The 12176-nt window shown below is 32.7% G+C and overlaps 1 protein-coding gene across 4 annotated transcripts; it reads left to right on the forward strand.

Moving 5' to 3' along the window:
• The first annotated feature begins 435 nt into the window (after nt 1-435).
• On the forward strand, nt 436-10084 carry LOC114406576 (alpha-L-arabinofuranosidase 1-like). Of its 4 annotated transcripts, none has more exons than XM_028369322.1 (18): nt 436-540; nt 1531-1742; nt 2120-2174; nt 2428-2639; nt 2893-3014; nt 3118-3271; nt 4058-4127; nt 5686-5831; nt 5955-6000; nt 6212-6264; nt 6379-6523; nt 6750-6868; nt 6978-7049; nt 7141-7244; nt 7692-7748; nt 8255-8453; nt 9101-9247; nt 9747-10084. In XM_028369322.1, the coding sequence occupies exons 2-18, from the start codon at nt 1563-1565 to the stop codon at nt 9894-9896; spliced, it is 2031 nt and encodes a 676-aa protein (XP_028225123.1). In that variant the 5' UTR covers nt 436-540; nt 1531-1562; the 3' UTR covers nt 9897-10084. The 4 variants fall into 4 exon arrangements, with proteins under 4 accessions (XP_028225123.1, XP_028225122.1, XP_028225125.1 ...); XM_028369321.1 differs by lacking the exon at nt 436-540 and adding an exon at nt 547-751; XM_028369324.1 differs by lacking the exon at nt 436-540 and adding an exon at nt 969-1062.
• Nucleotides 10085-12176: the final 2092 nt, after the last annotated feature.

Raw genomic sequence — 12176 nt, forward strand, 5'->3', positions numbered from 1 at the left:
AAAAGTTTTAGAATTTTAAAGTCGGAAAACAAAAAACAAAAAAAAAATTTACTACTTTATAAAGTTGTAAAATTTTTTTTTACATAAATAATTTTATGGAAAAAATAAAAAGTTGTAATAAATATTAGGATGTTTAATTTAAGAGGTATAAAAGTGTTATGACTTACTCTTTTAAATAATTTTTTAAAATATACCTAAAATAACGTGAAAATTTACTCCTTTTAATAAAAAAGCCGTGAAATTTGGGCGCCTCCTGTAGGAGTAGTAGGAGGGAGAGATAAACCAAAATATAGGAAAAGTTATTGAAAAAAGTTAATGTTGTTATGTGGTTACGCCACGCGACGCAGACTGCAGTACGATTGTGTCAAACCATAACATAGCATAGCCAGACGGCAAACACTATGGTGGGTCCCCCACACCCCCACGCAACCAAATCCTAAACAAATCCATTCACATCTCCACCTCAACACAACACACACAGTTCCTGTTTCACTTCAAACCGTGGAAGCAAAGGCAAAAAAAAAAAAACAAACCACCGAGGTATTTGCATCATCATTGTCCCTTTTGCTTCACTCACACTGATACTGATCCAATCCAATCTTTGTAGTTGTTGCTCTATAAAGGGAACTCACACACTAGATTCAGACCACCCCCTCCCCCCCCTTCCTTTAACTCCTTATTTCCCACTTTACCCTTCTCAACTCTGATTCTGTTACTGTTACTCCACCTCAATCTAAATTCAAACATACCCGTGAGTCTCTTTTAGCTCTCAAACTTGCAAATCAGAGACCCTTTATATTTAAATGATTGACTTTTTAGTCTTTTTTAAACTTGATTGTGTTATGGATAAGAACTGTTTCATAATCTGGTCTTATTATTATCAATTTATTATTATGTAACATGGTGTGGGTGGGTGCAACTACCTGCAATAATCTACTGTTCATTTTTTTTCGAATTTTTGGACATTATTCGAATTCAAAATATATGTCATAAATCATACTAATAGTTGCATTCAAATGCGTTTCAAAACCTTCAATTTGAGCTCAGTGCTTGCTTCCTACTGTATTTTACTAAATTCTCATGTTATTCTTTTGTCAAATTCCTAAAGAGCTTTTCGATTCGTCAAATTGGTCAAACTCCTAAAGAGCTTTTCGATTTTGCATTTTTCGATTAGAGTTGACTTGAACAATTCCATCTGATTATTGACATATCACTTCTTTCTTTATTATGCTCTATTTATCCCCTTGTAACTGTGAGTTTAGATAGGTCATAGCCTTGATATTGATACACCAAAAAGAAAAAAGAAGAAGGCGAGAAAAGGGTTGGTTTTTTGTTGTCATATTGTAGGATCAAGCGGTGGTGAAACAATAACTATTAGCTTGTTTGTTTCATTTGTTTCCTCTTTTGTCCACCTCTGATCACATGACGTGTTGGTTGTTGTGTTTTTAACTTTGGTTGTTTCTTTTTTCTCCTATATAATAATATAATCAAAGTGTTCCTGTTCATTACCTCTACCTTGTGTTGTTTCAGATTGCAGATAGGTTGAATGTTGTGAACAAACAATGGGTTCATCCAAGGCCTTATGCAGTGTTTCTCTGCTCCATTTGTTCATATTGGTTTGCCTTGTCTTCCAATGCTTTGCTACTAAAAAACATGCTGACCTGACCACAACTCTAACTGTGAATGCTTCTGATGCATCTGGAAAGCCAATACCAGAGACACTTTTTGGCATATTCTTTGAGGTAAAGATGATAAACTTGCATCTAGCACTCATTGTTGTTTATTTGCTCCACTCCCTTTATAATTACTTTTTATTATGCTGATACCTGATTATTATTTCTGGTGTATTATGAGAGTTTTCTTTTAAATGGGCTTGGATAGAACATGTGCTATGCATGGTTTATGAAAGAGATAAGTATGAAGATAAAATATGAAATAATTTATTTTTATGAATATTGTGTATGTAATGTATCATCTATAGTAATACGAGTTATGAGTGATCGAATAAACTGCATGGAATTTGGGATTATGGGAATGTGCATTTGATTTTGTATTCAATTTGATGATGCCTCTTATCCAAATATCAGAAAATGACCAGTTTATGGAATTTCATCTACAGGAAATTAATCATGCTGGAGCTGGGGGATTGTGGGCTGAGCTTGTGAGCAACAGAGGTTATTTTCATATTCTCTAAGCTTTAAATAACAAAACTAGCACTAGAAGTTTTCTCCAGGATTTTTTTTTTACTGTGATTTTTCATGCAACTTACATGTTCAGATTCACAAGCACAGAGTTCCTGCAATCTTTTATATTATACTTTATCAGTTCAAATGTGAACAAATGGATGATTTGTTGTTTAACTTGTTTTGTTTTTAGGTAGGCCACTGTTTTTAATTTTAAGTGAAGTATTATGAATTCTTGTTTTAGGATTTGAAGCTGGTGGCCCTAACACTCCTTCAAATATTGACCCTTGGTCAATTATTGGAAATGAATCATTGATAAATATTGAAACTGATCGCACCTCTTGCTTTGACCGTAACAAGGTTGCACTCCGATTGGAGGTGTTATGTGACAGCAAAGGTGACAACATCTGCCCCGCTGATGGTGTTGGTGTCTATAACCCTGGTTTCTGGGGCATGGTGAGACTAATTGATACCGTTGCCTCAATTACATCATAAATCCTATGTGCATAGATTTCCTGAACAAGAAAAAAAGACAAAAACCTGATGAAAAACATAAATTATAGTCTAAATGTCTACACTGTTATTTAGATTCAATTGTTTGGTTATAAATTTTTTTAGATCCTTATCTGATTACTTTCATTTTTATTATTTGTAATCCTTCATGGCTGAGACTGCAAGTAATTTATTTACTACTTTGATCTTCTTTCAGAATATTGAGCAAGGGAAGAAATACAAAGTGGTCTTCTATGTTCGTTCAACTGAATCACTTAATCTAACAGTTTCATTAACTGGATCGAATGGTGTAGGAAACCTGGCTTCATCTGTGATCACGTGAGCTCCAATTTTATGTGCTATAGAGACTTTATGTGCAGTAGATTTAATCCCAGAAATTATCATTTGCATCTATAAGTTAGACTAATAATCGATCTTTCAGAGGTTCTGCACTTGATTTTTCAAACTGGACAAAGGTGGAGAAGATACTGGTTGCCAAGGCAACAGATCATAACTCAAGACTTCAATTAACAACCACCACCAAAGGTGTGATATGGTTGGACCAAGTGTCTGCTATGCCACTGGACACATATAAGGTTGTGTTACATCCTGAAATTGTTTATATATCTTACCAGATGAAATATTTCTTAGACCCTAACAGAACTGTGTATATAATAAAGAAATTAATTTATATCCTTTCCTTCACGTGTTTGAATAAAGAGATTAACTTTCACATGTGCTACTTGTGGAAATAGTCTCTCCACTCATGGGGTTAAGATTGAATATATTATATATCCAATCCTCCACATAACTTCATGATGGTGGGAGTCTTGTAAATGGACTGCCTTATATTGTTTAATTTGAACCTATAACGTTTTATGGCCAATTAGGTTGCTACAGGTGTCAAAACTTGTTTTTTATAAAGTGCGTCAATGTTATGTAACTTTTACTTTTCTAATCATTAACATTGATATGACTTGATAATAGTAAAACTTTGTTTATTCACAAGTACTTGTGCTGGTAAGGGGAGGGAGATTAGTTGTTCTCTCAAAAATTGCTTGTTAAGAATCTAGGTTCTTTTTCTCTATAATTTTCTTCTCTCTTTATTTTTTTTATTTATACATCATCCTTAAATATCCTGTATACTTCTCTTCATACGTTGCTGTGATTGCATGACCTTTCATATGCATGGCATGGACATGATAAGAATGATATTGGTTTAAAATGATGTTTACAGAGACTTAAAATCTAATAAAAAGATAGCCATTCTTTAGCAATAAAATATTTTATAATGAAAATAGTTAATATTGATTAAGCTCCAATGATGGAATTACACTTCAGTTTCCCCACCCAATAACATCTTCAACCTTGACTTGATGCAGGGACATGGTTTCCGAACTGACCTTGTTGAAATGCTGACAGCTTTGAAACCAAGATTTATCAGATTTCCGGGTATGCATAAAGTGGTTCACAATGATAAATTTCAAACCTCGAATTTGTTATAACACACTTGTGCATTGCTTTTGTTCTGTGTTATGTGCACTAGTCTTGCATCTCCAAAATATGTATACTTGAATGAGGGTATGCTTAATTGAAAGGGTGGAAAAGAGAGAGGAAAGTGAAAAACAGAATTTGTTTTTAGTTATAATTACTCATAAATACTTGGTAGAGTGTGTAAAAAATAAAGAGAAGGTATTATTAATCTATTTTAAACTATTCTACTTTTTACTCCTGTGTCGAAGTGTAAAGTAGTTTGCATATCAACATCAATTGGTTCATCTTGTTTCACTTTCAGTTATACCTAGCAAATCCTTAGTGAGCTATTTGAGCCAAGAAATTTATTTGTATATGAACTTAACAAGTTGTTGGGTACTTTGGTTTGAGAAAATGTTTTCTGTTTTCATTTTCTATTTTTACTTTTAATTACAAAAATACCACATTGTTTTTATTTTGTTTTCTGCTTTGAAGGATTGGTATAGGAAACAGTGAGAACAACTTTTATTGTTTTCACTTTTTTTTATATAAACTTTTGAAAACAGGAAATAAAGATGACATTTATGTTATTAAAAGTGCAAACAAAACATTTTCTTTAACCAAATGGCCCCTAAATTTTCCTTTTTTCTGTCGCTTTTGGTTATGTTCTAGTTGTCTCTTTATAATTTGGCTCCACACTCCAAATTACTTATATGGAGCTTCTCTATGTTGTTTGGAATTGTGATTAGGCATGTTTTTCTCATGGTTATTTATTTGTTAACAAAGTGTAAAGAATTCAAATTAATGATATCCTAATTATTTGCATTTATCATGCTGTTTCAAAAGGACTGTCCAAATAACAATCAAAACTATTGCTCAAATAGATTTAACTTCTCTCAAGATCTATCTACAATGAAAAAATATCATGTATTTTTCCTCTGCAAAAGCAGAAATTAAGGGGAAATTCGGTTAGATGTCAGTTGAAGACAAACATTTTCTGAACTGACATGCGTAAGTCTGAAGTGTTCTACCTTTTATAGAATACAGCAACTAAACCAGGCTCTATGAGGAGAGACAACAGGATATGATACATTATATAAAATAATCGTGATGCCAATGAGGAGTTTGAGCATCCAATTTGCCATGGAATTTCAGGAATATAAATGTTGAAAACATCATATTCAATTTCATGAGTGTTATAGTATTGAATGGACATTTTAATTGCAATTCTTCACATTTAGAATGTATGGTTTTAATTTATGGCTGTGTTGGATTAATCGTGATTTTTGTTTCATTTATTTTGTTTTTAAAGAATGTTTTCCTTGTTTTTCTTCTTTTTTTTTTTTTTTTGATAAGGGAATTGATTGTGCTATAGCTTTTGAGTCTTTTGGACCAAGATGATCTATATTTACTTTACTTTCTTTAGTACATATTAAAGTTTGAGTAAGCATCATTTGATAATAACGTGTTCTAGTTTACTCTTCTAGTTTGTATGTAACTCAACTAACATCTAGGAATGTTATTTTACATTGCATAGGCGGTTGTTTTGTTGAAGGAGAATGGTTAAGAAATGCATTTCGATGGAAAGCATCTGTTGGACCATGGGAGGAGAGACCTGGGCACTTTGGTGATGTTTGGATGTACTGGACTGATGATGGACTTGGCTATTATGAGTTTCTCCAAGTAAGTGCCTCTTTTCATATATTGTAGCTGAGGAATATGATGTTCATATCTAGTTGAATTACTCTTGTTTTGTGCTATGCTAGTGAAATGATATATATTATTATTATTATTATTTTTGAGCAGCTTGCGGAGGACTTGGGTACTGCACCAATATGGGTATTTAATAATGGTAATTTTATGTTTCTCTCTGTTAACTTGTGTTTGTTTGGAATTGCTTTTTTTAAAGAAAATAATCACTAATTTTTCAAAAGCTCTCTAAAGAAGCTGCCAAAAATAAGCTATTATTTCCTCAAAATAAGTTAAACCAAACATCCACTAAGTTTCTTACTAACAAAGTGAAAAAAATTGTGTTTGTTTTCTAATTGAATATTTCGTTTTAGGTGTCAGTCATAATGATCAAGTTGATACATCTGCGGTCTTACCTCTTGTGCAAGTATGTTATCACATTTTTCCCTGCTTTTCACCTCTTATTATTACTTTTTTCCATTATTGTTAAAAGAAACTTGACTTAGATATATATAATAAGATCTTGAAATCTTGAATGTAGGAAGCCCTTGATGGACTTGAGTTCGCGAGAGGTGATCGCACTTCAAAATGGGGCTCCCTTAGAGCTGCTATGGGACACCCTGCGCCATTTGACCTAAGATATGTTGCTGTTGGGAATGAAGATTGCGGAAAAAAGAACTATCGAGGTGTGCATATTTTTCTTATTTACTCTATCCGAAGAAAAAGTTATATTTTCTTTGTTAACATGCACTAACACTTTATATTATTTATGCCAAGAAGAGGTGTGACAGCTATTGTTGAATTTATTATTAATATACAACATGTGCATATTTCTAACAAACAGTTTCGGATTTCATAGTTTCCCCTTATAATTGAATCAGAGTAATCTGACACTATTTCTTTTCCTGCTAGGAAACTACCTGAAATTCTACAGTGCAATAAAAAGTGCTTATCCAGATATCCAAATTATTTCAAATTGTGATGGTTCTTCTCGACCTTTAGATCATCCAGCTGATATGTATGATTATCATGTAATGTCTTCACACTATGTCTTTGATTACAAACCCCTTATACACACACATGCACATATAATATTGATCCACTTTTGTATCTTCTCTTATACTCTGTTTCTATTATTAGGTTTATACAAATGCGAATGACATGTTTTCTAGAGCTAATGCATTTGATCATACATCTCGAAATGGTCCAAAGGTTTTATTTTATGATCTCTATCAAAGTCCTCTGTTTTATTAGTTATTGGCATATCCATTTGTTCTTAATCTATTTTGTGGACACTTTACAGGCTTTTGTAAGTGAGTATGCTGTGACTGGAAAAGATGCTGGGACAGGAAGCCTCTTGGCAGCCCTAGCTGAAGCTGGGTTCCTTATTGGACTGGAAAAGAACAGGTTTACATTTATTATGAAGTTTTCATTAAGTATTTTATCTAGGGCAAGGTTTGAAACTTTGAACTTTTGCCCAAACCACACATGCAAGAGATTTTTTATATTATATGGGCAAGTTACCCTTCTAACTAAGTTTGGCAAGGCCATAAACAAGCCCAAACAGGCAACGTATAAGCTTAAGTAAATCAAGTCAGTTGTAAGTGATGTTAAGCAAGCTTGACTAATCTGTTAAACAAGATTCACTTCAAGTTTTATGATCACTTTTCTTTCAAATGAATTTGTTCTAGTGCCTTTACTGATTTGAGCTTAGCAAGCTTGACTTATCTGTTAAACAAGATTCCATTTCTATCTTTGGTTCCTAGTAGTATGAAATCTGAGTTTCTAATCTAGTTCACTTAATAGCATCATTAGCATGTACTCACCATTTTCATTTTTTTCTTTCTGGTGCAGTGATGTTATCCAAATGGCCAGCTATGCTCCACTTTTTGTTAATGCCAATGATAGGAGGTAATTTCTTATGATTTTACCTGGAAATTTCTTTTATATATTTTTCTTCTTTGAGTTTTGGTCTAGCCTAGCCTTATTGTGCACTATGTTCTTTTCTGTGTAGAAGTTTTATGAAAAGACTCCACGAGAAAATAGACATAATATGTTGATTTCTCTGAGGAGACATGATTGTACTAGTGAAAGTGAAGACATGCCTTCCATTAAGACAGAAATAAATTGTAGCTTGATTTACTCTGTCCTTGGAAATTCATAATTCTGTTACAGTACCTCTTAACTAAAGGATGGTGAAGTAGATCATTAACATTTATGTTCAGCTAAACAGTTGCTTGAAGAACAAAATGTGACCTTTTTATTCCACACATTTAGAAAGTGTCTTCAGAAGGATTTCATTGTTCTAAATATCAGAAGTAAAATGTTTTCAATTCTAATGTTAAGGTGGTTACTAAAATATGTAGAATTGTTCCTCCTGATGGCTAAACTAATATTGTGTCAATTTCTGTCATTAGGTGGAACCCAGATGCAATTGTATTCAACTCCTTTCAGCTCTATGGAACTCCTAGCTATTGGGTGCAAGTATTTTTCTCAGAGTCGAGTGGAGCAACACTTCTAAGTACATCACTTCAAGCACCTTCCTCAAATTCACTTGTTGCATCAGCAATTACATTTCAAAATTCTGTAGATAAGAAAAATTACATACGAATAAAGGTAAATAACAGACAATTTTGCATCAGTTACACATTTCTGTACTTTCTTAAAATTGAGAATCGGTTCAATTTCCATAGTTATAGTTAATGGTATAAAGTTGGATTTGTAGAAACATTTTATATTTTAATTTTTTGAATATGCTGATCTCACTATTTTTTCCATATTCTTTGGAAGTTGACATTGCTATGAAATCATAAGTTTTAAGAACTTCTCAAAGATCAAGGCATACATTAAAATCAAGGATAAAAAACTTATCTTTCACCATTTTTCATAAAATTGACACATTATTTTATAGTGTTTGGATGTGCGTCCGGAAAGATTAGACGGGCAAAACTTGGAAGCAACAATATACACACACTTAGTGAGCAGATTAAACGAGCATAACTTGGAAGTAATCTATCAATAGCATTTTCTGTCTAGGGTAGCAGTGCAGGGTTTCTGTGTTCTTTTTAGACTGGCACCTGGTTCTCAGGACCTTATGGTTCTGCCAGTCTGCTTGTACCTTGTAATTTTAGTACCCCTGGTACTCACCATTATTAATAATATTTATAATTTTGCTGATAAAAAAAAAAAACGAGCATAACTTGGATGTGCTTTAAATGCTTTCATAAGCTCTGTCATCGCTCTGAATCAATTGACATTTACAGGTTGTGAACTTCGGTACCACTGCCGTGAACCTCAAAATCTCTCTTGACGGACTAGAACCAAACTCATTGCAGTTATCTGGGTCAACAAAGACTGTGCTTACATCTGCAAATGTAATGGATGAGAACTCCTTCTCACAGCCAAAGAAGGTACCTCAAGCTTCACTCTTTCCAAGCTTCTCATTTATAATTGAGTTAACTGGTTCATCCCCATGTTTTAATATGCCCTTCTGAATATTGTTCAGTTTATTATAGTAATGTTCTAACTCCTTGCATGAACGATAGTTACAAGGAAACCATTTCACCATTATTTTAAGAGAAAATAGGCTATATATTGACATTGTAAAATAGTTTTATTGTGTTATCCAATCACAAATCACCATGTATGGTAGTTTGTTGACTTTTATAATAAGTCATACCAATAGTGATTTCTAATTGGATGATAGTGTAAAGGTGCATAACCATTAATTTTTTCTTTAAATGCCTTTCTCAATAATGTGAAGTAATTGTCTTTAATGTTTCTATCAATGAAAGTTTTCAATGGGTTCCTCATATCAAAACATAGCTTATAAAGATAGAAAATGGTTATGGCTATTTAGGAACCATGTTAAATTGGCTTATGATTTTGTTGTTTTTAACGTGGTTTCAGGTGGTGCCAATCCAAAGTCTACTTCAGAATGTTGGAAAGGACATGAATGTTACAGTCCCACCACGTTCGTTCACATCATTTGATTTGGTGAAACAGTCCAGTACTCTGAAGATGGCAGGGAGCGATTCTTCCACGAGGTCTTCTATTTAACGTTATGAAAAATTATACCAAAAGCAGAAAAAGAAATAAAGGGGAAGGAATGGGTTATATGCAATAGCTGCAATTAACTATATAATAAGTTTGACACCTTGGTCTACTTTGCCATGTAATTAAACAATGTTGTGCTGTAAATAACATTTATGTGGTTTAATTTAATTTGTTTGTAATTTGTCCACCAAGCACGAAGAGTAGAAAACAGTTATTCCAAAATTAAAAACACCTTTTTTGAAATAATTTTATGAATAACACTCCACAATCTAATTAACCTTAATTGAGTCATATTTTCAGGATCATTCACTTTTTGACTTAGAACAACGTGGGTATAGTTCAGCTAGTTAACAATATACAAATATGGAGAAAAGGGGAAGAGATATAAGAGAGAACAAACAAAGATGAAGAGCTAGAGCTATGCATTTTTTTTTACTGATACTAGAGCTATGTTCTAATAATGTAAATCTGAATCTATAATAGTGAAAGGGAAAAATAGAAGGACAACAAGTAATAAGATTAAACTACCCTGAAGGAGAGTAAAAATAAGAAAAAAACATAAAATAACTCTATCAAACACAGCTCATCTAAAATCACCTTCGATAGTTCGGCTCATCTAAAATCACCTTCAATTTGTTAGCTAAGATATATCTATTTTCTACCCAGGCTGTATTGTATAAATTAACTTTGAAACAAAGAATGCTTTCACACAAGTAGTGCACAACCACAGTCGAAAAATGCGGCAGCAAAGGTAAGAAGCAGGTAACGGAAAGAGAAGAACTATAGTTTAATGATAAATGGTTGAAACAAGGGGTTTGACATTTGTATCTCATAGTCATGGATTGGGTTAGATCTTCGGCATGAAAATGGAATCGTTACTTACATATCACTTTATTCCCAGATGAGTTAATCCGGTGGGAGGAGGATTAATTGGGTGTTAAATAGAAACCCAAAATATCTTAGTTAAAAAAAAAAAGATAAACAGTTGAGTTTTTTTTATTTATTTTATTTCATAAACTCTAAATAATAAACAAATCATATTGAATTTTTCTCTATTTAATATTATTTCAATTATTACCTACATATACTTACATACTCTAGCCATGATTCCTCACATGAAAGAGTCTAACCAACCTAATTTCTCTCCTAATCCTTTAAGAGATAAATTAGACAAATTGCATTATGAACGGAGATCTATAAATTAGGCTAAATAACACCATTCTATCCTTAGAGATGGATTACTTAAATATTTTTTTCTAGTTCTTAAGCAATAAATATTTTCCAATGCCTAAACCCTATAACATTATATGAGCATGGATAATCAAGCCACAAACATGATAATAAGCACAAAAAAGAGACAATAATACTAAAATAACATTAAATAGATAATTAGAATCATTACATAAAGAGTGTTTGGTTGTTGAACTTCTAACAATGAGTAGTTTAGCCTCTCATTGTCATGAGAGACTTACAAATACAAAAAGGGGTGAAGGGAGTGGAAGAGAATGAAGGAAAAAAAATGGAGAAGAAAGGAAATGAAAAGCTCCAAATGAGTAAGTGTCTCTCCAATGGACGTGCCCTAGCTTTTGGTGCTCAATGGACTGAATAAATCCATGTTTCCTCTTCTTTTTCTCTTAAAAAGCAGCACAATCATATTTTTTAACATTGATTGTGCGCTTAGTGTAGAAGCAAATATGATATGCAGTTTTGATGATGCTAAAGATAAACGCTTCTCAAGTTTAATCCAAGTCAAGAACGCAGAAATTCAAGAAAAATGATGAACTTAGTCCCTAGAATCTTAGAAAGCATTCCTTAATTGATGATGCCCAGGTTTGATCAAAGGATATTTTACAAAAGCATTTTGCGATTTCAAATATATGGTATTTTCTCTCTAGTAATCGATTACCAGGGGATGTAATCGTTACCAGTGGCCAAATTCATTTCTGAAACAAATTTGCAAATTTTGAATTTAAAATTTAAAGCCTGTAATCGATTACACAAGGCCTGTAATCGATTACCAGAAGTTTTAAATGTTTTATAACAGCCTTTAGAAATTTGAATTTAAATTTTAAAGCTTGTAATCAATTACAACTTGTGTGTAATAGATTACCAGACATGAAAATTCAAATTTCAAGTCTGAAGAGTCACAACTCTTTAGAAACTAACTGCGTAATCGATTACCAGTAATGAATTTTCGAAAGTAACTCCCAAGAGTCACAACCGTTCAAAAAGTTTTTGAATGACCATCAAAGGCCTATAAATAGGTGATTTGGGGTACAAAAT

The sequence above is a fragment of the Glycine soja genome, chromosome 3 (assembly GCF_004193775.1).
Source record: "Glycine soja cultivar W05 chromosome 3, ASM419377v2, whole genome shotgun sequence".
Classification (NCBI taxonomy): domain Eukaryota; kingdom Viridiplantae; phylum Streptophyta; class Magnoliopsida; order Fabales; family Fabaceae; genus Glycine; species Glycine soja.